General features: G+C 43.3%; 1 protein-coding gene across 14 annotated transcripts in view; it reads left to right on the top strand.

Moving 5' to 3' along the window:
* Sptan1 (spectrin alpha, non-erythrocytic 1) overlaps nucleotides 1–20,841 on the top strand; it is a 63,636-nt gene that overhangs the window by 22,007 nt on the left and 20,788 nt on the right. For 8 of the 14 annotated variants that reach the window (XM_074053081.1, XM_074053079.1, XM_074053080.1 and 5 more), the window contains 22 exons: nucleotides 553–654; nucleotides 1,225–1,362; nucleotides 2,199–2,309; nucleotides 3,089–3,166; nucleotides 3,304–3,459; nucleotides 3,678–3,882; nucleotides 4,666–4,847; nucleotides 5,185–5,428; nucleotides 5,613–5,735; nucleotides 6,261–6,478; nucleotides 8,048–8,140; nucleotides 8,452–8,586; nucleotides 9,777–9,925; nucleotides 10,971–11,030; nucleotides 12,045–12,243; nucleotides 15,279–15,383; nucleotides 15,843–15,866; nucleotides 16,526–16,561; nucleotides 17,707–17,754; nucleotides 18,462–18,553; nucleotides 18,871–19,015; nucleotides 19,105–19,286. In XM_074053081.1, coding sequence (XP_073909182.1) covers nucleotides 553–654; nucleotides 1,225–1,362; nucleotides 2,199–2,309; nucleotides 3,089–3,166; nucleotides 3,304–3,459; nucleotides 3,678–3,882; nucleotides 4,666–4,847; nucleotides 5,185–5,428; nucleotides 5,613–5,735; nucleotides 6,261–6,478; nucleotides 8,048–8,140; nucleotides 8,452–8,586; nucleotides 9,777–9,925; nucleotides 10,971–11,030; nucleotides 12,045–12,243; nucleotides 15,279–15,383; nucleotides 15,843–15,866; nucleotides 16,526–16,561; nucleotides 17,707–17,754; nucleotides 18,462–18,553; nucleotides 18,871–19,015; nucleotides 19,105–19,286 — 2,825 coding nt within the window. The remainder of the gene's footprint in view (nucleotides 1–552; nucleotides 655–1,224; nucleotides 1,363–2,198; nucleotides 2,310–3,088; nucleotides 3,167–3,303; nucleotides 3,460–3,677; nucleotides 3,883–4,665; nucleotides 4,848–5,184; nucleotides 5,429–5,612; nucleotides 5,736–6,260; nucleotides 6,479–8,047; nucleotides 8,141–8,451; nucleotides 8,587–9,776; nucleotides 9,926–10,970; nucleotides 11,031–12,044; nucleotides 12,244–15,278; nucleotides 15,384–15,842; nucleotides 15,867–16,525; nucleotides 16,562–17,706; nucleotides 17,755–18,461; nucleotides 18,554–18,870; nucleotides 19,016–19,104; nucleotides 19,287–20,841) is intronic. The other 6 variants (XM_074053082.1, XM_074053084.1, XM_074053090.1 and 3 more) reach the window with 1 other exon arrangement.

The following is a 20,841-nucleotide window of genomic DNA, read 5'->3' as shown; positions in this document are numbered from 1 at the left end:
TTAAAGAAAAAATAAAAAGAAAATCATTAAAGAAAAATTAAATAAGTGGAATGACATACATAGTGCATGAATAGAATGAGCTCTCGTAAAAATGTAAATACTCCCCAGATGTAGACACTCAGTGCAGCTCCACCCAAAAGCTCAACAGGGGTGTATGTATATGTGTTTGGAATGAGGTAAGCTGATTATAAAATTTATTTGGAAGGAAAAAAATACCTAAGTCAATTTTGGGGAACATGGTAGGGCAGGTGAGGGATTCAAATAAACACCCCCATTTGGCACTGGAATAGAAGAGAGAGCTCAGATCCATGTGAGTGTGTGGCTACCTGTTAAATGACAAAGGTGGCCTACAAAGCCAGTTGAAAGACTTCTCAGTAATTGGTGTTTTTGCATTTGATGACTCAGGATGATGGTTAGGAAACCTAACTAAATCTTCCATTCTATTCCCCACTTTAGACAGAACAGACTAACTTATAATGAGTATTTGGAATTCAACAATTTGTTTTTCTTTTATAAGACGCTGGAAATAAATTATGTCTCTTTCCCTTCCAGGGTGAGATTGATGCTCATGAAGATAGCTTTAAGTCTGCAGATGAGTCTGGACAGGCGCTGCTGGCAGCTGGTCATTATGCCTCTGATGAAGTGAGAGAGAAGGTAAGGGAGGCAAGAAGGAGAGGAAGTCAATCCCTAAAAGCTGTTCTTTGTCACTCAGTGCCTATACATGGCATCTGCCATCACATGTGAGGACACTTAGCCTAAGATTAGAAAGAAGATCTGTGTAAAGTGTGCAGTTAGCCCAAGAGACAGTTTCCTTTAATTGGGGTGTATATGACACGTTTCCTATTTAAAAGGAACTTTGCAAAAAAATAGTTCTGTTTCAGTAGTTGGAGCAAGACAGACAGAGTTCCCCTCAATTACGTTTCTCAGTGGAGAGCCCTTCTCCATTTAGAGGCCTTGCTTCCACATAGAGCCTATTTTCTCTACCTGGTATCTTTACCTAAAATGTTTGTGATGCTGTGTCAATAAATTAATTCTAGGCTAATGAGAACAGGACCATCCCTCTTGCATTTAACCTATATATACAAGCTACTCAGTGTTGGTGTATTTATCACTTCTTTGCGAGTCATTATAAAAAGCCTGAAGGTTAGCATGAGGATCATACTCTCAAGAACAGCCCTGTACCTGACTAAGGCATGAGGCTGACCTTGATTCCCACCTCCCAAGCTGACCATCCTCTCAGAGGAGCGAACCGCCCTGTTGGAGCTGTGGGAGCTGCGCAGGCAGCAATATGAGCAGTGCATGGACCTGCAGCTCTTCTACCGAGACACCGAGCAGGTGGACAACTGGATGAGCAAACAGGAGGTAACTTTCAAGCTGGATCCTTGCTGACCAGGGAGACAAGGACCTGTGCTACTCCACTTGAGTGGTTTGCTTACATTTTTTCAGGAAATCAGAGCCGTTTTGGCTTTGAATCAAACAAAGGAGGGGGAACTGAGCAGGTTTCTGTCAGGTCTGCCTGTCTCTCTCACTGTAAGGGCCACAGAAAAGGCCCTTACACATTTGTGGGATGTAAAGTTTTTTACTAAAGAGTTTTTTTTCCTTAAAATTTAGCATTTGTGTGTAATCTAAGAGAAGCAGCCAAAGTTACTTAAGAGCCTAGTATAGTGGCATATATCTGTAATCCCTGCACTCAGAAGGCTGAGGCAGGATTTTTGAGTTTGAGGCCAACCTCGCAACAGAGTGAGACACTGTCTCAAAGTTTCAGCTGGGCACTAGTGGCTTGGACCTGTAATCCTAATTACTTGGGAGGCTGGGGTCAAGAGGATTGAGGTTTGGGGCCAGTCCAAGCAAATAGTTCTTAAGGCCCCATTTCCAAAATAACCAGATCAAAATGGTCTGGAGGTGTGGCTCAAGTGGTGGAGCTCCTGCTTTGCAAGTGTGAAGCCATGAGTTCAAATCGCAGTTCCACCAAATAGAAAAAAGTACCCAGTAGCATGTGGACAAGGATTTCCCAATGTTGATAGATGAACTTTAAGTGAATCTAAAAAGACCTTAGACTTTCTGGAAGAGATCTCAGAACTTTAATAACTATAGACTCTCTTTCCTTGTTTGTATTTTGGCCAAAATATCCTTTGTTTGCAAGCTATAGAAGTTAAAGAATAGTACGTGATTCTGTATACTTTGTTTGCTTTCTCAAGGCGTTCCTGCTGAATGAAGACTTGGGCGATTCCTTGGACAGTGTAGAAGCACTGCTCAAGAAGCATGAGGACTTTGAGAAGTCCCTCAGTGCCCAGGAGGAAAAGATCACAGTAAGAGCTTTGTTATCATAGGATCCTTAGAGTAAGAGAGTTCATCTTATGAGGTCTCTGGAAAGATCTAATGGAAGAACACAAGGCACTCTTGGGGATGCTCAAGACTTTATGATAGTGATATGATATCATCTTGTGGACGTAAAAAAGCTGTAGACACCAAAATCACTTGCTTCATGGAAACCTCCAGGTTGGATGTACCTTTTAGTAACACTAGCTCAGTGTTATACAACATGTATTTTTCTCATTGAAAACACATCATAGAAGCAAGAATCAGAAGGCCATTGACCTGTCTTGACACTTGTCAGGAGCTCATGCTGCAGCTCATCTCCCTATCTGGAATGGAATGAACAGTCTCATTGTGTTGGACTAATAATACGTCAAGCAAATTTTTACATCTTGCTGGGTGCTGATGGCTCACACCTATAATCCTAGCTACTCAGGAGGCAGAGATCAGGTGGATTGTAGTTCAAAGCTAGCCCAGGCAAATAGTTCACGAGACCCTATCTTTAAAAAACCCATCACAAAAAAATGCTGATGGAGTAGCTCAAGTAGTAGAGCACTTGTCTAGCAAGTGTGAGGCCCTGAGTTCAAATCCCAGTAGCGCTGGAAAGGAAAAATAAACTACACGTCACAAGAAAATGTCATCAATGCCTCCTGTAGTGCCCACCTTGACTGTGTTGAGACTTGAGTGTTTCATGGCTTGTCTGCAGTTCTTTTCTTCAGCGAGCAGGCTGGGGAACAGTGCTCATACTCGTAACTCTCACCTTCGTTCCTAGGCACTGGATGAGTTTGCAACCAAGCTAATCCAGAACAACCACTACGCCATGGAAGATGTGGCCACTCGCCGAGATGCTGTAAGTTCCCAAGTTCTTCCTGCTCCTTCCTTAATGTATGTGTATGTCCCTTTCCAGACAGTCACAGTTCTATCTGTCAAACTAATCATCTTTTTGGTAGTACATACTGGAGATTCACAGGGATTCTTGTCTTTCAGCTGCTGAGCCGCCGCAATGCCCTTCATGAGCGAGCCATGCATCGCCGGGCCCAACTGGCCGATTCCTTCCACTTGCAGCAGTTTTTCCGTGATTCTGATGAGCTCAAGAGTTGGGTCAATGAGAAGATGAAAACTGCCACCGATGAAGCTTATAAAGTAATATACCATTAACATTGTCCTGTGGCACTTGGATAGTGCTAAACCCAGTTCTTACAAACCAGTTGTAGCTAAAGAAAAAAAGGGGATTCCATAAATTATACTAAATAACATAAGCTTACTGTTCTTATGCATTCCAGTAAAGATGAGTATGAAGGGAATGCAAGGTAACTTTATGTACTCAGGTTTAAGACAAAACCCTCTTCTTTCATTGGCAGGACCCATCCAACCTGCAGGGAAAAGTACAGAAGCATCAGGCTTTTGAAGCCGAACTCTCAGCAAACCAGAGCCGAATTGATGCCCTGGAGAAAGCTGGGCAAAAGCTGATTGACGTCAACCACTATGCCAAGGATGAAGTAGCAGCTCGTATGAACGAGGTCATCAGTTTGTGGAAGAAGCTGCTGGAGGCCACAGAACTGAAAGGTAGGAGGAAATGGTATAGTAAATGGTGATAGGAATGTTTGGGCAGCTAAAATACTCCTTCATGTTAAGTGTTCCAGGGACCTGTACCACCCAAGTAAGGTGGGAGTAATGACTTTGGGCTTATGTAATGATCACTACATGGGATCATTTCCCATGTAGGAATTACTTGTCTTGGATTTTGGATGCTTTTCTACTTTGGTAAGTGTGATTGAATGTGCTGGTTGGTGTGGAAGCCTAAAGAGAATTAATTGGGCCTCTCAGTGAAAGTCAAAGTTCAGCTGTGAGCTGGGTACCGGTGGCTCATACCTATAGTCCTGGCTACTCAGGAGGCGGAGATCAGAAGGATCGTGGTTCAAAACCAGCCTGGGCAAAGAGTTCCATGAGACCCTATCTCGAAAAACCCTTCACAAAAATAGGGCTGGAGGAGTGGCTCAAGGTGAAGGCTCTGAGTTCAAGCCTCAGTACCTAAGAAAAAAAAAAAGTTGAGCTGTGAGCCAGGGGCATTTGTTAACTCCCTGGTGCCCTTATCTCATGGAAGTTAGTGCTTTCCAGATAGCTTCCAGTTCAGCCTCTACATGGTGAAACACAGGTTGCATATTAGCTTTTCTTTTTTTTTTTCACCAGCACCCAGCTACATTAGGTTTTCTTTACTTTTGTGTTAAAAGTGAAGCACTAACTAAAATTCTGACTCAGACTCCTTCACCATGCTATCATGGTTCATGAACAGTGTTGGTGGCAGGGTAATGTTAACTGATAGAAAATTGAATTTGCCTCCTTGGACAGGAATAAAGCTTCGTGAAGCTAACCAGCAACAGCAATTTAATCGCAATGTTGAGGACATTGAATTGTGGCTGTATGAAGTAGAAGGTCACTTGGCTTCAGATGATTATGGCAAAGACCTTACCAATGTCCAGAACCTCCAGAAGAAGCATGCCCTGCTGGAAGCAGATGTGGCTGCTCATCAGGTAGAGTGCAAATTGGGGTCTGTGCCTGGGCAAGGGAATGAAGAATGATAGGAGGGAGAGTGGCAACAATTTCAAGATGAGATGGTAAGAGGGATGAAGTGTGGCTTTATTAGAGAACCGTATGCTTCTGCTAATTCTAAATTGTCTTTTCTGCTTTTTTGGGAGCCCAAACTGAAGGAAGGGAATGGCAGAAAGAAAATACCATCAGGGTGGGAAAAACACCATGTTACTTTTTCCTTATATGTGATAAAACTATACCCAAGTAATAGTCAGCCCAGACTGAGAGTTTCTCAGTCCTGGTTCAAACTTTCAAGGCCTTGTCCTCTTCTATTTCAAGGATCGAATTGATGGCATCACCATTCAGGCCCGCCAGTTTCAGGATGCTGGGCATTTTGATGCTGAAAACATCAAGAAGAAACAGGAGGCCCTTGTGGCTCGCTATGAGGCTCTCAAGGAACCCATGGTTGCCCGGAAGCAGAAGCTGGCAGATTCTTTGCGCTTGCAGCAGCTCTTTCGTGATGTGGAAGATGAGGAGACATGGATCCGTGAGAAGGAGCCCATTGCTGCATCTACCAATAGAGGTCAGTCTGCCCCCACCAGACAGGAAGTCAGCTGGGATATGGGAATGCATAAAGGGGAAACGTGTCCAAGAGGTAAGGTCAAATATAAATTACCATGCTGGAACCTGGTGGGAGCTGTGAGTGACATGGTTCAGTGCTGACTTTCTTTGTGGCTGGATGACGAGGGAGTAGTTTCTGCTTTCAGGCAAGGATTTGATTGGAGTCCAGAATCTGCTAAAGAAACATCAAGCTTTACAAGCAGAAATTGCTGGACATGAACCCCGCATCAAAGCAGTGACACAGAAGGGAAATGCCATGGTGGAGGAAGGTGAGTGAATGGGTCCTGGCTTTGCCCTTCCTGTCCTCCCTCCATTGGTTAAGTGCACGGATTCCAGCACAGCAGACTGGGCTGGGGGCGAGTCCAGTCTCCATTCTGTGCTAACTGAATATCCTCAACGAGGCCTTACCTTGCTGAGCCTGCATAGCTTACCTATAAAACGGGGACACTGGGAATGGCAGCACCCTTCCTGGTGTGGTCGTGAGGGTTAGACGGACTGAAAGTGTCTGCACGTGGAAGCCTTGGAAACAGTACTGCTGCTGTTTTTTGATTTTCTTATGATAATGGTAAGGACACCGGTACCAGCTTGGGGTGTCTGCTTCTTAGGATCTAGATAAGTCGTGATTTGCAGATGTAAGAATGAGGCAATCTGTTAAGGGGTCAGAGTCACTATTTTTCATTAGGAATGTAATGAAAACGTAGTAACAAAACGTAGTAACAAAAGTGCTGTGAATGCAGAGGCCTCTCCATCCTTCTCTGAAGTGCCAGTATTCTTTCTGCTGTCCTCTCCTTCAGGGCACTTTGCTGCAGAAGATGTGAAGGCCAAGCTCAATGAGCTGAATCAGAAGTGGGAAGCACTGAAAGCCAAAGCCTCACAGCGGAGGCAGGACCTAGAGGACTCGTTGCAGGCCCAGCAGTACTTTGCCGACGCCAATGAGGCTGAGTCCTGGATGCGGGAGAAGGAGCCCATCGTGGGTAGCACTGACTATGGGAAGGACGAGGATTCTGCTGAGGTAATCTCAGGCTTCCGTTGTACCTGAAGTGGACAGCAGGTTAGGAGAAGTGATGATGTGGGGACGGTACTGCATCACAGTGACTACTTTTTAAGGTGTTTGTTTTTTCCTTTTTATTATGGGAGTTCAGTCATAACTTTAGGAGAGAGGATTTTTAAGACAGGGTTTCAACTTTATATCTCAGGCTGGCTTCAAATTCACAATCCTCTTACCTCAGCCTCTCTCCCAAGTGCTGGGATACACACATGTGCCACTACCCTGGCTCAACATGTGCCATTCTTATCTGTTCTCTCTACCATGTGCACACACATGTACATACACAGTAATACCAGCACACAGATACATGCAAACGCGACTACACATATAGATACATCCTTTTTGTTAGTCATCTGTTATGCATGTGTGTGTGTGTATATATATATATATATATATGTATATATATGCATGTGTGTGTATATATATATATATATGTGTATATATATATATATACATGTATATATATGTGTATATATATATACGTATATATATATATATATATATACATATATATATATGTATATATATACATATATATACATATATATATATGTATATATATATATATATATATATATACATATATATACATATATATATATGTATATATATATATATATATATATATATACATATATATATATATCTTTTTTTCTTTTGGCAGTACTGGGATTGCTTGTTAGGCAAGTTCTCTACCACTTCAGCCACTCTACCAGCCGAAAATACCGACTTTTGAAGAGAGAGCTTAGTTACTCGGTTCAGGGTGTGTAACAGAGTGCATGCCTGAGGCCAGGTGCATCTTTTTTTTTTTTTTTTTTTTTAACTCTTTACATTTTTTTTTAGCTCTTTGTATTTTATTTATACAGGTCTAGATGTAGTCTCCATACCTATGTCCTTTCTTGTTCGTTTTCTCAAAATCCAAAATGTGAGGTTACAGCATGCACTGTAACCTTCAATGGTAGAACACTTGCCTAGCATGCTTATTGCCCTGGGTTCCAGCCTCAGCACTATAAGACAAAACAAAAACTGAACAGCCGGGCATTGGTGGCTCACACCTATAATCCTTGCTACTCAGGAGGCAGATCAGGAGGATTACAGTTTGAAGCCAGTCCAGGCAAACAGTTTGTGAGACTCTATTTCGAAATAAAACATCCCAAAAAATGGGCTGGTGGAGTGGCACAAGGTGTAGGCTCTGAGTTCAAGCCCCAGCACCACCAAAAAACAAAAAAGAAGGTCTGAAGACAAAACAAAAACAAATGACTTGAGCATTGACACGAACTGTATATGTTTTTCCCAAAAGATGGGCGAACTGACAGCCTTGGAAATGGTTTTAGTAGGAAATGATAAAGCACCATGTGTGGAAAGGGAAGAGGTGGTATGTGGAACCAACTTTGACATCTTGCAGCATTTTACTTAAGATGGTGTGTGTGTGTGTGTGTGTGTGTGTGTGTATTTTTTTTAATATGGAACACTTTACAAATTCATATACCATCCTTGCGCAGGGGCTATGCTAATGTATGATTGTGGTTTCAGGCTCTGCTAAAGAAACACGAAGCTTTGATGTCAGATCTTAGTGCCTATGGCAGCAGCATCCAGGCTTTGCGAGAGCAGGCTCAGTCATGCCGGGTAAGCTGTGCAGCTGCTCCAGGTCACTCTGGGAAGAGGATGGGGGCAGAGAAAGTCAAGGAACCACATACTGCCAACAGATGTTATGGGTGGCATCCTTAGGACGCTAAGGATTACAGTGAGATAGTGTAAAAGGATTTATAAAGATTCCTACCAGATTGAATAAGATTTTATTGGTAGTTTTAGTGAAGAACTCTCATGAGTGTGCATTTGGTAAATTTGATGCACTGTTGGAGTTGGGCTCTGTTGTGTGCTTACATGACAGCCTGTGAACATTCTTTTCTTTTTTTGCCTTTTCTTTGGATTTTCAGCAACAAGTGGCCCCTATGGATGATGAGACTGGGAAGGAACTCGTCCTGGCTCTCTATGACTATCAGGAGAAGAGTCCTCGAGAGGTCACCATGAAAAAAGGAGATATCCTCACTTTGCTCAACAGCACCAACAAGGCAAGGCATAGAAAGTGTTGGGTGCCTGCCCCTCAGCACTGCTGACTTCACTCTGTTGGGCTTTATGTGGATGGAATGAGAATAGATAGAAGGGTTTTTCTCTTTGTTCTCTCACTTAATCTACATTTATTCAGTGTTTGATCAGGGAGCTACTAAATGTGTCCCCTTGAATCTGTCTTCTGCAGGTAGTGCAGAGAATTTCACCCTAAGGGATAACTTTTTTTATTACAATTAACCATCTGTAGTTGGGATTTTTTTCCCTTTTGGGCCATGGTCTGCTGCTCTGTAACTTGTACAGAGCAAGTACAAGTGTTTTTTTTGTTGTTGTTGGTTGTTTTTGTTGTTGGTACTGGAGATGAAATCCAGGCCTTGTGCATGCTAGCTAAGTGCTCTACCACTGAGCTATATCCCCAGCCCCTACCTGTTGGTTTAATCTAGACTTACAACTGGTCTCAGCCTGGCAGATAGTGGAAGATTGCTGTAACAGCACCCTACAGGCTTCATTTTCTCCCAGCTTATTAGCCTTTCTTCCTTGACCCATGTCAAGTGGCTCTTAATGGAGGTACATGTTTCTCCACATATTACCTCACTTATCCTGAAAGATCCTGCCTCCCATCTTAGTTAAGGCTAGAGAAACCTTCTGGATCATTGTTAAGAATCTCCATATTCCCTCACTCCCTTTACCCTCCTCACATGTGTCTGGGGAAACGTGTGATTCCTATCTCTCTGTTGATTCTAATTTAAGCTAAAACCAACCCTCTTGTCTACCTAGTTTATTCAAGAGCGGCACTGCCCTGAAGAACTTTTGTGATGGTGAAAATGTTGTCTGTGCTGCCCCTCTGGTAACTTCTAGTCCCATGTGACAGTAAGCCCTTGAACTGTGATTTGTGCAACTGAGTTTCTTAATGAGTTAAATTCTAACTGAAAGTTGAATAGGCACACATGGTTGGTGGCTACCAGTGGGACACCACCATTAGGGAGTATCCATGGTAGCTGGCATTGCAGCTTTAACTATGACCCTCTCCATGTGTGGCAGTGCAAAGTGACTTTGATTCTGTCACAGACATCTTAAAATGATTGGAACCCTCTTGTGTATGGGTGCCACATGCAAGTGTGCACACAAACAGGCATATGTGAATTCTCCCTCTCACCAGAAAGGAATCTGCTTTCAGTCTTGTTTTCTCCCTTAGGACTGGTGGAAAGTGGAAGTGAATGATCGTCAGGGTTTTGTGCCAGCTGCATATGTGAAGAAGCTGGACCCTGCCCAGTCAGCCTCAAGGGAGAACCTCCTGGAGGAGCAGGGCAGCATTGCGCTACGGCAGGAGCAGATCGACAACCAGTAAGGGGCACAGCACAAAGGTCCAGGTGTCATTCAGGGCTTGGTCTGACTCACTGCAGCTTTGTGTAGGCAGTGTCCCAAGGCCTCTGGAGCCCCTCTACCTACCTCTTGCTTCCCCAAGCCACTTTTAATGCACCAGCCTATTCGAGCCTAAATCCCTGACCAATATGTTAATCTCCTTTGTTCTGTTTTGTTTTCTTCCCTTGTGTTTCTGAGTTTGTTTTTCTAAACTGCATTTATCTAATCATTACCATCTTAACCTCTGTCCTTATGATTTGAGATGCTTTTTGAAGTTGGATTTTCAGATTTTTCACTCCTCACTTCTGCTCCCCCTTTGGACGGTTGCTTGGAGAGTTGCTCTGTCACTATGGCTTTGTGTTCTGAGAGTGGAATTTATTTTTGATGAAATGGCTCTATCCTGGTTCCTATAGCTGACTCCCCATATTGACCTGTGTCTCTTTTAGTGCATACCTGAGTCCACTGATGAAATCAGCAGCTTCGGACACTTGGGAAATATCTAGAAAATACATTCCCATAGAGTTTAGAATAATAGAATTCTTCTGACCTTAGTGATCCTTGAAATGACTGTAGTTATTTCTATACTTCTGAATTCTCTTACTGTTGAGACAAGAATGAGACGTTTGGGTTTGTGTTCTTACCAGTGGCTGCATCATAAATATAAGAGCAAAAATGTTGATCAAATAGAATGCTAAATTGGCTGTTAGTAATCACTAAAATTTCCTTCCAAGTCCATTTTGTTCCCTGGCCTTGCTCTATGAAGTTAACAGTATTTGTAATACAGGAAAAATCTGCCTTAAGCATGGCAGATATGTCAAGAAAATGATGGTGAGCTAACCCTCTCATTTAATTTTCCTATTGTTTCTTCCCTGTGGCCTTGGCTGCTTCAAAGAGCTTTTGAATGACTCCTTAATTTTCCCCACTTAACACGTCCACCATCATGGCACCAATTGGAGCTGCCACTTACCATTCCCATGGATTAATCCCACTAATTTGTGCATGCTTTTGCTGTACCCCCTCTGTGCAGGACACGCATAACTAAGGAGGCCGGCAGTGTATCTCTGCGTATGAAACAGGTGGAAGAACTGTGAGTAGGCTGAGAGCCTCACTGAGCACCCTGTGTCCACTGCTATGCCTGTCCATTCTCCCTCTGCCGCTTCTCTCAGAGGCACTTGTCCATCCAAAAAGAGGAGGTGGTGGGAGGGACCGTGCATCTGTGCAGCAGCTTCGCTGGCGAGGGCAGAGATGTTAGTGGAGCTGTAAGCGCCATGAATGCTGCTCTCATTGGTTGCTTCCGCGTGCTGCTTTGCGTTCAGAGTGGTCTTGGTTCCTGTGTTTGTTTTGTGGTGCGCCAGCCACTGTTATCTGCAAACCTGAGGCTGATTCTATAGTATTCCTTAGTAGGAAGGAAATGAAGTACCTTAGAGTGCTTTGATTCTTGGTAGCTTGTTGCATTTTTATGTCAGTTTAAGAAGCTTAGATTTAATAGTGATTTCAGGTTTTCCTTTAGCTTTTAGTTTTTTGTTTGTCATTTTCATATCTCTAAAAGATAGTAACAGATCAGCTTTTTTTATTTTTAGTTTTAGAATATTCTTTTGTTCTTCTTAAGTCATCCAGATAATGAAATGGCACAGATACTCTGCACTCTACCTCACTTTCCTTCTGAAGTTGCCACACCTTTCTGAAAAGCACATGCATTGTTATAGAAATGATACACGAGAAAATCCTTTGTGTACATTATGCAGATTCATCTCATTTATCAACTATAGTCGCATGAACCCTGTGTTTCCGTGCTAAGTGCTTGGTTTCAGTCATTTGTGGTCATGATGTTATAAGTGCAAAATTGGCCTGTGGGTAAGTGTGTCTGGCTGTCATACCCACCCAGTTGTGAACAATGCGTGTGTATTTATTCCTGAGGCTGTGATCTTGGGTACGTAGGATCCTCATAGTCATACATTCTGATCCCTCATCACTAGGACACCATCATTACAAACTCATGCCTTGTATCATACTTTGAGATGCCTAGCGGTTTGCCCTTCTGTTGGTATCTGTGAGTAGCTGTCTTACTTGTCCCTCTTGTCACCCTGTTGACCTATATCAGATACCATTCTCTGCTGGAACTGGGTGAGAAGCGTAAAGGCATGTTGGAGAAAAGCTGCAAGAAGTTTATGTTGTTCCGTGAAGCGAATGAACTACAGCAGTGGATCAACGAGAAGGAAGCTGCTCTGACAAGTGAAGAGGTTGGGGCAGACTTGGAGCAGGTTGAGGTGCTACAGAAGAAGTTTGATGACTTCCAGAAGGTATGGGAAGTCTTGCAGATAAGCTCAAAAATTGTTTAAAGATTTGGTTCTCTTGATTTTTGACCACTGGAATGAAAATTACATAGACCCTGTAATTTATGTAGATTGTAATTCACTATTTGTGGTGTGGGATGCGGGGGATGCTAGGATGTGTAGCTTTTTTTAAATGACTTCAATAGAAACTTCCGGCTTCAGAGAAAGGCAGTACTGTTTTCTCTACATGTTGTTTGAAGAACTTTCTTAAGGTGACTGGGGATACAGCTCAGTGATGGGATGCATAGTATGCATAAGGTCCTGCATTACAAAAAAAGAGAAGAAAGGTGGAGTTTTTGTTGGTTTTGGTGAGAATGGAATTTGAACTCTATTGCTTGAGCCACACCTCCAATCCATTTTGCTCTGGTTATTTTGGAGATGGGGTCTTGCAAACTATTTGCCCAAGCTGGCCTCAAATCCTCCTGATCTCAGCTTCCCAAGTTGTAGGATTGCAGGTGTGGCCACCAGCACCCAGCTGAACTTTTCTAAACTCACATAATATAAAAAGATGTAAAAATACTCATTTAAAAAAATGAATATATATTTTTTCCTTTTGGGTTTTTTTGAGATAGTCTTTCTATGTAGCCTAGGCTGACTTTGAACTCGTAATCCTTCTGACTCTACCTCCTAAACACTAGGTTACAGGTATATATCACCACACCTGACTATTTCTTTTATGCATTTTTATTAGCATATGTTAGTTGTACAGGGGCTTTTGTTGTTACATTTTCATATGTCCTTACAATGTACCTTAGATTCACTCTTTCCATCATTTTCCTTCATCTTCTCTTCTCCCCCTTTCTAAAATTGAGTTCAAACTCACATAACAAGCCAGGCACCAGTGACTTATGTCTGTAACCTTAGCTACTCAGGAGGCAGAGATCAGGAGGCTCACAGTTCGAAGCCAGCCGGGGCAAATAGTTAGCGAGACCCTATCTTGAAAAAACCCATCACAAAAAAAATAGGCTGGTGGAGTAGCTCAAGGTGTAGACCCTGAGTTAATGCCCCAGTACCCCCCCCAAAAAAAAAAAAACCTCACATAACAAAGTTAACCATTTAAAAGCATAGAAAACAGTGGCATTTAGTACTTTAACAGTGTTGCACACCACTACCTTTCTCTGCTCCTGAGGCGTTTTGTTATCTGTAAATAAAACCACACACCCATTGAGCAGACCTTGGCCATTTCCCCAATTTATGTCTCCTAGCAGCTAATCTGTAATCTGTTCTTTGTATCTGGATTTTCTTATCGTGGACATTTCATATAAGTGGAATCACATATTACCTTTTTTTTTTTTTTTTTTTTCAGTTCTGGGTGTTGAACTCAGGGCCTACACCTTGAGCCACTCCACCAGCCATTTTTTGTGATGGGTTTTTTTTGAAGTAGGGTTTCCTGAATTATTTGCCAGGGCTGGGTTCGAACTGTGATCCTCCTGATCTCTGCTTCCTACGTAGCTAGGATTACAAGTATAAGCCACCAGCGCCCAGCTTATGCCATTTTTTTAATGACTGATTTCTTTTATTTAACATGGTTTTTTGGGTTTTTTTGTGGGTTTTTTTCATGTGTGTGGTACTGGGGTTTGAACTCAGGGCCTTGTGCTTGCTAGGCAGGCACTCTACTGCTTGAGCCAAGTTCTCAGCCTTCAGCATTCATCCTTATGGCACATATCTATACTCCATTCCTTTTTATTGCTGGTCATATTCCATTGTATGGATATAACACATAACATCTATTTATGCTTCAGTTTGAGATTTGAACTCAAGACTATCACTTGATCCACTTCTTCAGTATCCTTGGCTTTAGTTTATTTTTAGATAGCATCTTTGGCTTTTTCTTTAGGCTGGCCTTGGGTTGTGATCCTCCTACCTCCACCTCCTGGAATTACAGGCATGCACTACTATGTCTAGTCCCCTAGCTTGTTTTTTTGAGATACAGTCTTGTTAACCTTTTTGCCTGAGCTGGCCTCAAACTGCAATCCTCACTTCTCTACAGCCCATGTAGATGGTCAGTTTGAAGATTTTTTTGGTTTTGTTTTTGTGTCTTTGGCAGTACAGAAATTTGAAGTCAGGAACTTGCGTTTACTAGGGAGGCCCTCTACCATTTGAGTCACACCCTCAACCCCCAGTTTGAGTATTCTTACAATACTCAAGCATGGGAAGGAAGAGGGGCTTCCTGTTGTGCTGTGCCTTCAGTTGCACCACCTTTTAAAAACATCGTTTCCTCCCAAAAACACTTTTTAAAGACTATACTTGACCAGAGTAATGACTATTTGACTATAGTTAATGAAGTAAATTGAGACCTAAAAAACTAGCTAGCATTCGTTGCCCTTAATGCAGAGAAACTAAAGCAGATACCTTAAAGCAACTGAGGCCAATAGGAAAAGGGGACCAGGAACTAGAGAAAAGGTTAGATCAAAAAGAATTAACCTAGAAGGTAACACCCACGCACAGGAAATCAATGTGAGTCAATGCCCTGTATAGCTATCCTTATCTCAACCAGCAAAACCCCTTGTTCCTTCCTATTATTGCTTATACTCTCTCTACAACAAAATTAGAGATAAGGGCAAAATAGTTTCTGCTGGGTATTGAGGGGGGGAGCGGGAGGGGGTGGAGTGGGTGGTAAGGGAGGGGGTGGGGGCAGGGGGGAGAAATGAACCAAGCCTTGTATGCACATATGAATAATAAAAGAAAAATGAAAAAAAAAAAAACATCGTTTCCTCCCAAAAACACTTTTTAAAGACTATACTTGACCAGAGTAATGACTATTTGACTATAGTTAATGAAGTAAATTTGAGACAGACTGCTTCCAATGCTCTGTGATTTTCTAAGCTTCTCGATATGGCATTCAAGATGTCCTGATCTAGACCTGTTGAGTAGAGAAGCCAGTTCATAGATACCTGAGGAACAGATCTTTACAGGCTCATGCCATCATTTCTGAGTATCTGTGTCCTGCCCTTCTTCAACTTGGTGTTGTAGATTTGGTTATCATAGCTTTTGCTTTAAAGGATCTGAAGGCCAATGAATCCCGGTTGAAAGACATTAACAAGGTGGCTGAGGACCTGGAATCTGAAGGTCTGATGGCAGAGGAGGTGCAAGCCGTGCAGCAGCAGGTGGGTGTCTCCATCTTAGAGTGAGTTTTAGATGTCCTGAGGGGTCACCTTGGTTCCTTCCTTTGTCCTTCATAGCCTCATAGCAGTGTTTCATAGTACAGAGTTGTGGCTGGACCATAGGCCCAGGTCTGTGTGCACTCCAAGCCGTTTTAATTTTCTTGAGCCAGTATCCCCTCCCCTTATGCAGTGGAGGCTCCAGTATTCTCCCTAAGCCAATTAAGTGCTGTGAAAGTAGTTAAATACATGTTTAGCCCTAATGGCAATTTCATGAGTTCCTTCACTAAGTAAAAGGTTTTGTATATAAATGCTTGACTCGTAGTTCTGCTGGCCAGTGGTGCTAGCGCTCCTGTGTCTTCTCTCTCTGTCTCCTGCAGTATTTGCCAGTATTTGCCAGTAGTGTGTGTTCTGAGAAGTGTGTATTTCCCCCAATGCTAAAACTAGTTTCCCTTCTCCTTGCAGGAGGTGTATGGCATGATGCCCAAGGTATGTCACAGGGGCTCCATGTGGAACTTGAACATGGGAAGGATTTAGATCTTGGGAAGAACACAAAGTCAAGAGCTGCCATATCTCAGAGACCCTTTTATGTGAAAATATCTGGAAAAGAAATTCTAGACATTAATATCTGCTTGCCATTCTCCAGAAGACCAAAAGTGTTTTGTGTGGGTGTGTTTGTCGTTGTTTTTGAGACAGTATTTCACATGCAGCCTCAAACTGATGATCTGGCTCAGGCTCTCCCAAGCGTTGGGGTATAAGTATGCGCCGCCAGGCCCAGCCTAAAAGTGCTTTATCGCTGCAGTCTTCTAAAATTTATTCCACAGCCATCACTTAGGTTTGGTTATTAGCCCTTTCAAAGAATTCTGTGAGCATGATACAAAGAAATATTGGTCATTTTCTTAATACATGTCCTCATTCTCTTTATCTCTTCTATGGGATGCAAAAACTGTAATGTTTCTATGTTTATGTAATGCCTCAAAACCAGCCTTGGTGTTTATTGCTAGTCATAGTCAGCTCTTAAGTCACAGCAAGGTGATGGTATTGTGTTCACTTACCTGGGCACACCAGCATCCCTGATAGAGAAGGTCATGTGCTGGGTGGCTCTGTGCTCTCTTGCATTCTGGCTAAACTCCTCCTCTTTTGAATAGGATGAAGCAGATTCCAAAACAGCCTCCCCGTGGAAGGTAAGTGCTCTTTTGCAAGATACTGTTTCCAAGTGCTTTGCAGGACCATTCACATTTTACATCCTTTCTGGCATATCTTTTTCAGAGTATTCAGCTTGTCTTGAACCTTTGGTCAACCCTGGACTTGTGTGGGCTGGGTTCTCTCTGACCTTGGGATTGTATTTCTGTGGAAGTGTGATGTGTTATACACAGAATCAAAGTTCTTTTTTCAGGTGCTCAGTAGGGGTGGACTGTGTATGTCAATGCCAGTGCATTCCGCATAGAGTACATTGTCATCCTACCCTGCCTTGGGGACCCTGGCTGCCAGGATTGGTTTCCCTTGCTACCCTGACTATTCTCGTTATACAGACTCCAAATTGGGAGGGAAGACATGTTTTCCCTGTGATACAACTTTCCATTTCTCAATCTTAATTTTTCTCATGTAGTAAACTTTGATTTATTGGTGCTTGGATATACCCTGCTTTATCTGACCTTTCCACAGAGTTTTTCTGGGCAACATAAGTATTATTTCAGAAATGTGTTCCCGATATTTTTGTGAGGAATTCCTGTTTCTGAAACAGGTTAAGGACCATGGGTCTGCCTTCTGGACCTTCACACATCCACATGTCACCTGGAGGCTAATGGGAACATCAGATGAGCTCCACTACCCACATGGAGAGTTTCTTTCACATAAATTTGGTGGGCACTGAGGTGCCAAGGCCCTTCAGAATTTTAGAAGTGTCTGCATTTTGATTCTGGCAAAGCTGACCCTGTCCTTTAGGAATAGCAGCCTAGTAACCATATTAGATGTGAAATTGGTTGTTAGTGCACCTCACTGTTAACTAAACAGTTTTAGCTAATAGCATGTGTAAAAGCTGAGTGTCTTCTGGAGTGTTCTGTAATATGGACAGTCATTAGTCTTTGAGCTATTTTTTTGTCCTGTCAGCTGTTGTGGTTTTCACCATTCTTTTCACTCTTTGTTAGATAAATTAATCCTGGAACTGGGTCTGATTGTGCCCTTGGAGTTTCTCATGCCCTTCTAGTGGCACATACTTTTCTAATGCCTCGACTCCAAATGTTGACCACTGGGACCTAATCAGTGGCATTGCAGCTCAGATCTCTCTTCAGATGCATAATTGGTTTTCCCTCTGCTCTCCTCCTTACAGTCTGCTCGTCTGATGGTTCACACCGTGGCCACCTTCAATTCCATCAAGGTAAGACACAGTTACCAGCTCCCCTGGTTTCCCTGCCTTTCTTCACTACACTCCTCCCCTGTCTACAATGGAGCTTTTGTCCTCATCACTGGTGACACGTCCTTCCTACTCTCCTGGATCTCCAGGAGACTTCCCGAGCATCCTAAGCAAAACACCAGCCTTCTCCAGGGCAGAGTGGCTTGATCAGCATTCCGAGTCCACACCTCATCAGTGCTGTATGGTGCTGCAGGCTTTCCCTCCGGTTTCCAGTGGTATGGGAGTTGTTAAGACACCTCTCAGGAAAGCAGCACCTACTCTGCTTGCTGCCTCCTGCACACACCTGCACTCAGCTTTCCCCAGGTCTGCTTTGAGATACAACTGGGCAAGTGTCAGAGAGGAAACTTTTGGCATTTATCCACCCAGCAGTTGCTCATAAAGCAGGTGCACATGCCAGGCATCAGGCTGGTTGAGACTGAACAAGATAGGGTCTCCTATTGCTTCAGAAGGGATTCCTCCATCAGCCATTTAGGGAATGTCCAAGGCATTGGATGCAGCTTTTTGACTTTCTGGAATGTTGCTGCTGGATATGAATTTGTTCAGCTAGGAAGATTGGAAACAGAAAGTTATAGGTACCCTAACACTTCCTCCATTTCAGCCATTTCCCAAAGGCCTGGTTGTGGGTGGGACCCAGGAGGGTAGGAGTAGGGCTGACACTTCACCTCTTACAGGAGCTGAACGAGCGCTGGCGGTCTCTGCAGCAGCTGGCTGAGGAGCGGAGCCAGCTCTTGGGCAGTGCCCATGAAGTACAGAGGTTCCACAGGTGAGGGCCTGGCACTGACTGGGGCAGGGAGAAATGGTGACTGTCCAGCCCACGTGGGAGCCCCAACTTACTGATCAGGATCTCAGCGTAACAGCTGGGTGTTGCTGATCTTTACTTTTTCACCGATACCACATGTGACATAGTGGATAGATATGCAGTGAATACTGCTAAAAACAAGTGTCTTTTTTCCCTCTGTAGAGCAGCTGGTAGTGGCTATTGACAAACAAATGCCAGCTAAACAGATTCTCCCTGTTTTCCCTGGAAGCAAGCCAGCCGTGCTCAGCATTTACTAACCTGCCTGTGTGTCTCACCTGTAGAGATGCAGACGAAACCAAAGAATGGATTGAAGAGAAGAACCAGGCTCTGAACACAGACAATTATGGCCATGATCTAGCCAGTGTTCAGGCACTGCAGCGCAAGCATGAGGGCTTCGAGAGGGACCTGGCAGCTCTTGGTGACAAGGTACCTGATGCCCAGGACAGAGCCAAAGTATCAGTTTCTGTGGCGCAGAGCTTCCTTATTTGTGCTTTCTCACCACTTTCTTCCCATAGGTAAACTCCCTTGGGGAGACAGCACAACGCCTGATCCAGTCCCATCCTGAGTCTGCAGAGGACCTTAAAGAGAAGTGCACTGAGTTAAACCAAGCCTGGACCAGCCTGGGGAAGCGCGCTGACCAGCGCAAAGCTAAGCTGGGTGACTCCCATGACCTGCAGCGCTTCCTTAGTGATTTCCGGTAAAAAACAGTGTTTGTTGCTCAGAGCTTTGTATTGTTGTGGTCATTTTTAATATGAAAGTAATACCTGCTCGGTATAAAATATTCAAACTACACCCCTACATAGAATATGTGTATGTGTACACACTTACTCAGTCACCTCCACGCGCCCTTGCTAAATAGTATTATTTTTTTCCTAGACATATTTTTCATTTAGTATAGAGACAACCTTAGTTTTACCCATCATCTTTTTTGATTTAAAAGAGTTGCAAGTTGAAAGTTTGGGAGCCTGAGATCAGGAAGATCACAGTTCATGAGCAGCCCAGGCAAATAGTTCATGAGATCCCCTCCCCATCTCCAAAATAACCAGAGCAAAAAAAACAGACTGGAGGTAGAGTGCCTGCTTTGTAAGCATGAAGCCTTGAGTTCAAACTCCAGTCCTGAGCCAGGTGCCAATGGCTCATGCCTATAACCCTACTACTTGGGAGACTGAGGTTGGATGGATCACAGTTTGAGACTACCCTGGGCAAATAGTTCAAGAGACCCCCATCTCCAAAATAACCAGACTAAAAAGGACTGGAGGTATGGTATGGGTCAAGTGGTAGCGCGCCTGCTTTGTAAGTACAAAAGCCCTGAGTTCAAACCCCAGTCCCACCAAAAAGAAAAAGAAAAAAAAAGTTGAAAGAATAAATAATACAAGGAGCAGCTGTGATTCTATCACTTACAGTTGTCAGTTGACTTTGTGACATTCTTGTTATCTCTAGGCACTTTGGTTTTCTGAGCACCTGCAGATAGGTTGCAGATCCCTGGCATTTTCTCCTGAACACTTAAAGACAGACATCTCCCAAGAGCAAGAGTGTCATACACAGTTATGTTTCCATCATCGCTCCTGAAAGACCTAGCACACGGGAATATTGAAGTCCATGTTCAGTTTTTTTCCAGTTGTCTCCACTATGTGTTTTATATCCAGGGCTTATGTTTAATCCAGGTTCTGATTCAGGGTTACCAATGCACTTGTGCACTTGGTAGTCTTTTTTTTGGGGGGGGGCAGTTCTGGGGTTTGAACTCGGCCTCATGCCACTTGAGCCTGCCCTTTTTTGTGTTGGGTATTTTTGAGGTAGGATCTCTTGAATTATTTGCCTGAGTTGGCCTTGAACCTTGATTCTCCTGATCTCTGTCTCCCAAGTAGCTAGGATTATAGATATAATCCTTTATCCTGTTACAATATCCCTCTACCCTAGTATTGTTTTGTTTTTTTGCAGTGTTGGGGTTTGAACTCAGGACCTACACCTTGAGCCACTCTGCCAGCCCTTTTTCATGATTTTTTTTTTGAGATAGGGTCTCAAGAACTATTTCCCCAGGCTGGCTTCAAACCTTGATCCTCCTGTTCTGTGCCTCCTGAGTAGCAAGGATTACAGGCAGTGAACCATTGGCTCACCCTGTTGTTTATCTTTCATGACATTGACATATTTTGGGAGCCCAGGCCACTTGTCTTGCCAAATATCCCATGATCTGCTGCCTCAGTCTTCTAATGTCTGGTGGCAGTTACCAGGTGGGTGTAACTTGCTTCACAGTA

The sequence above is a fragment of the Castor canadensis genome, chromosome 13 (assembly GCF_047511655.1).
Source record: "Castor canadensis chromosome 13, mCasCan1.hap1v2, whole genome shotgun sequence".
Lineage (NCBI taxonomy): Eukaryota > Metazoa > Chordata > Mammalia > Rodentia > Castoridae > Castor > Castor canadensis.
This window is presented reverse-complemented; position numbering and strand designations above follow the sequence as displayed.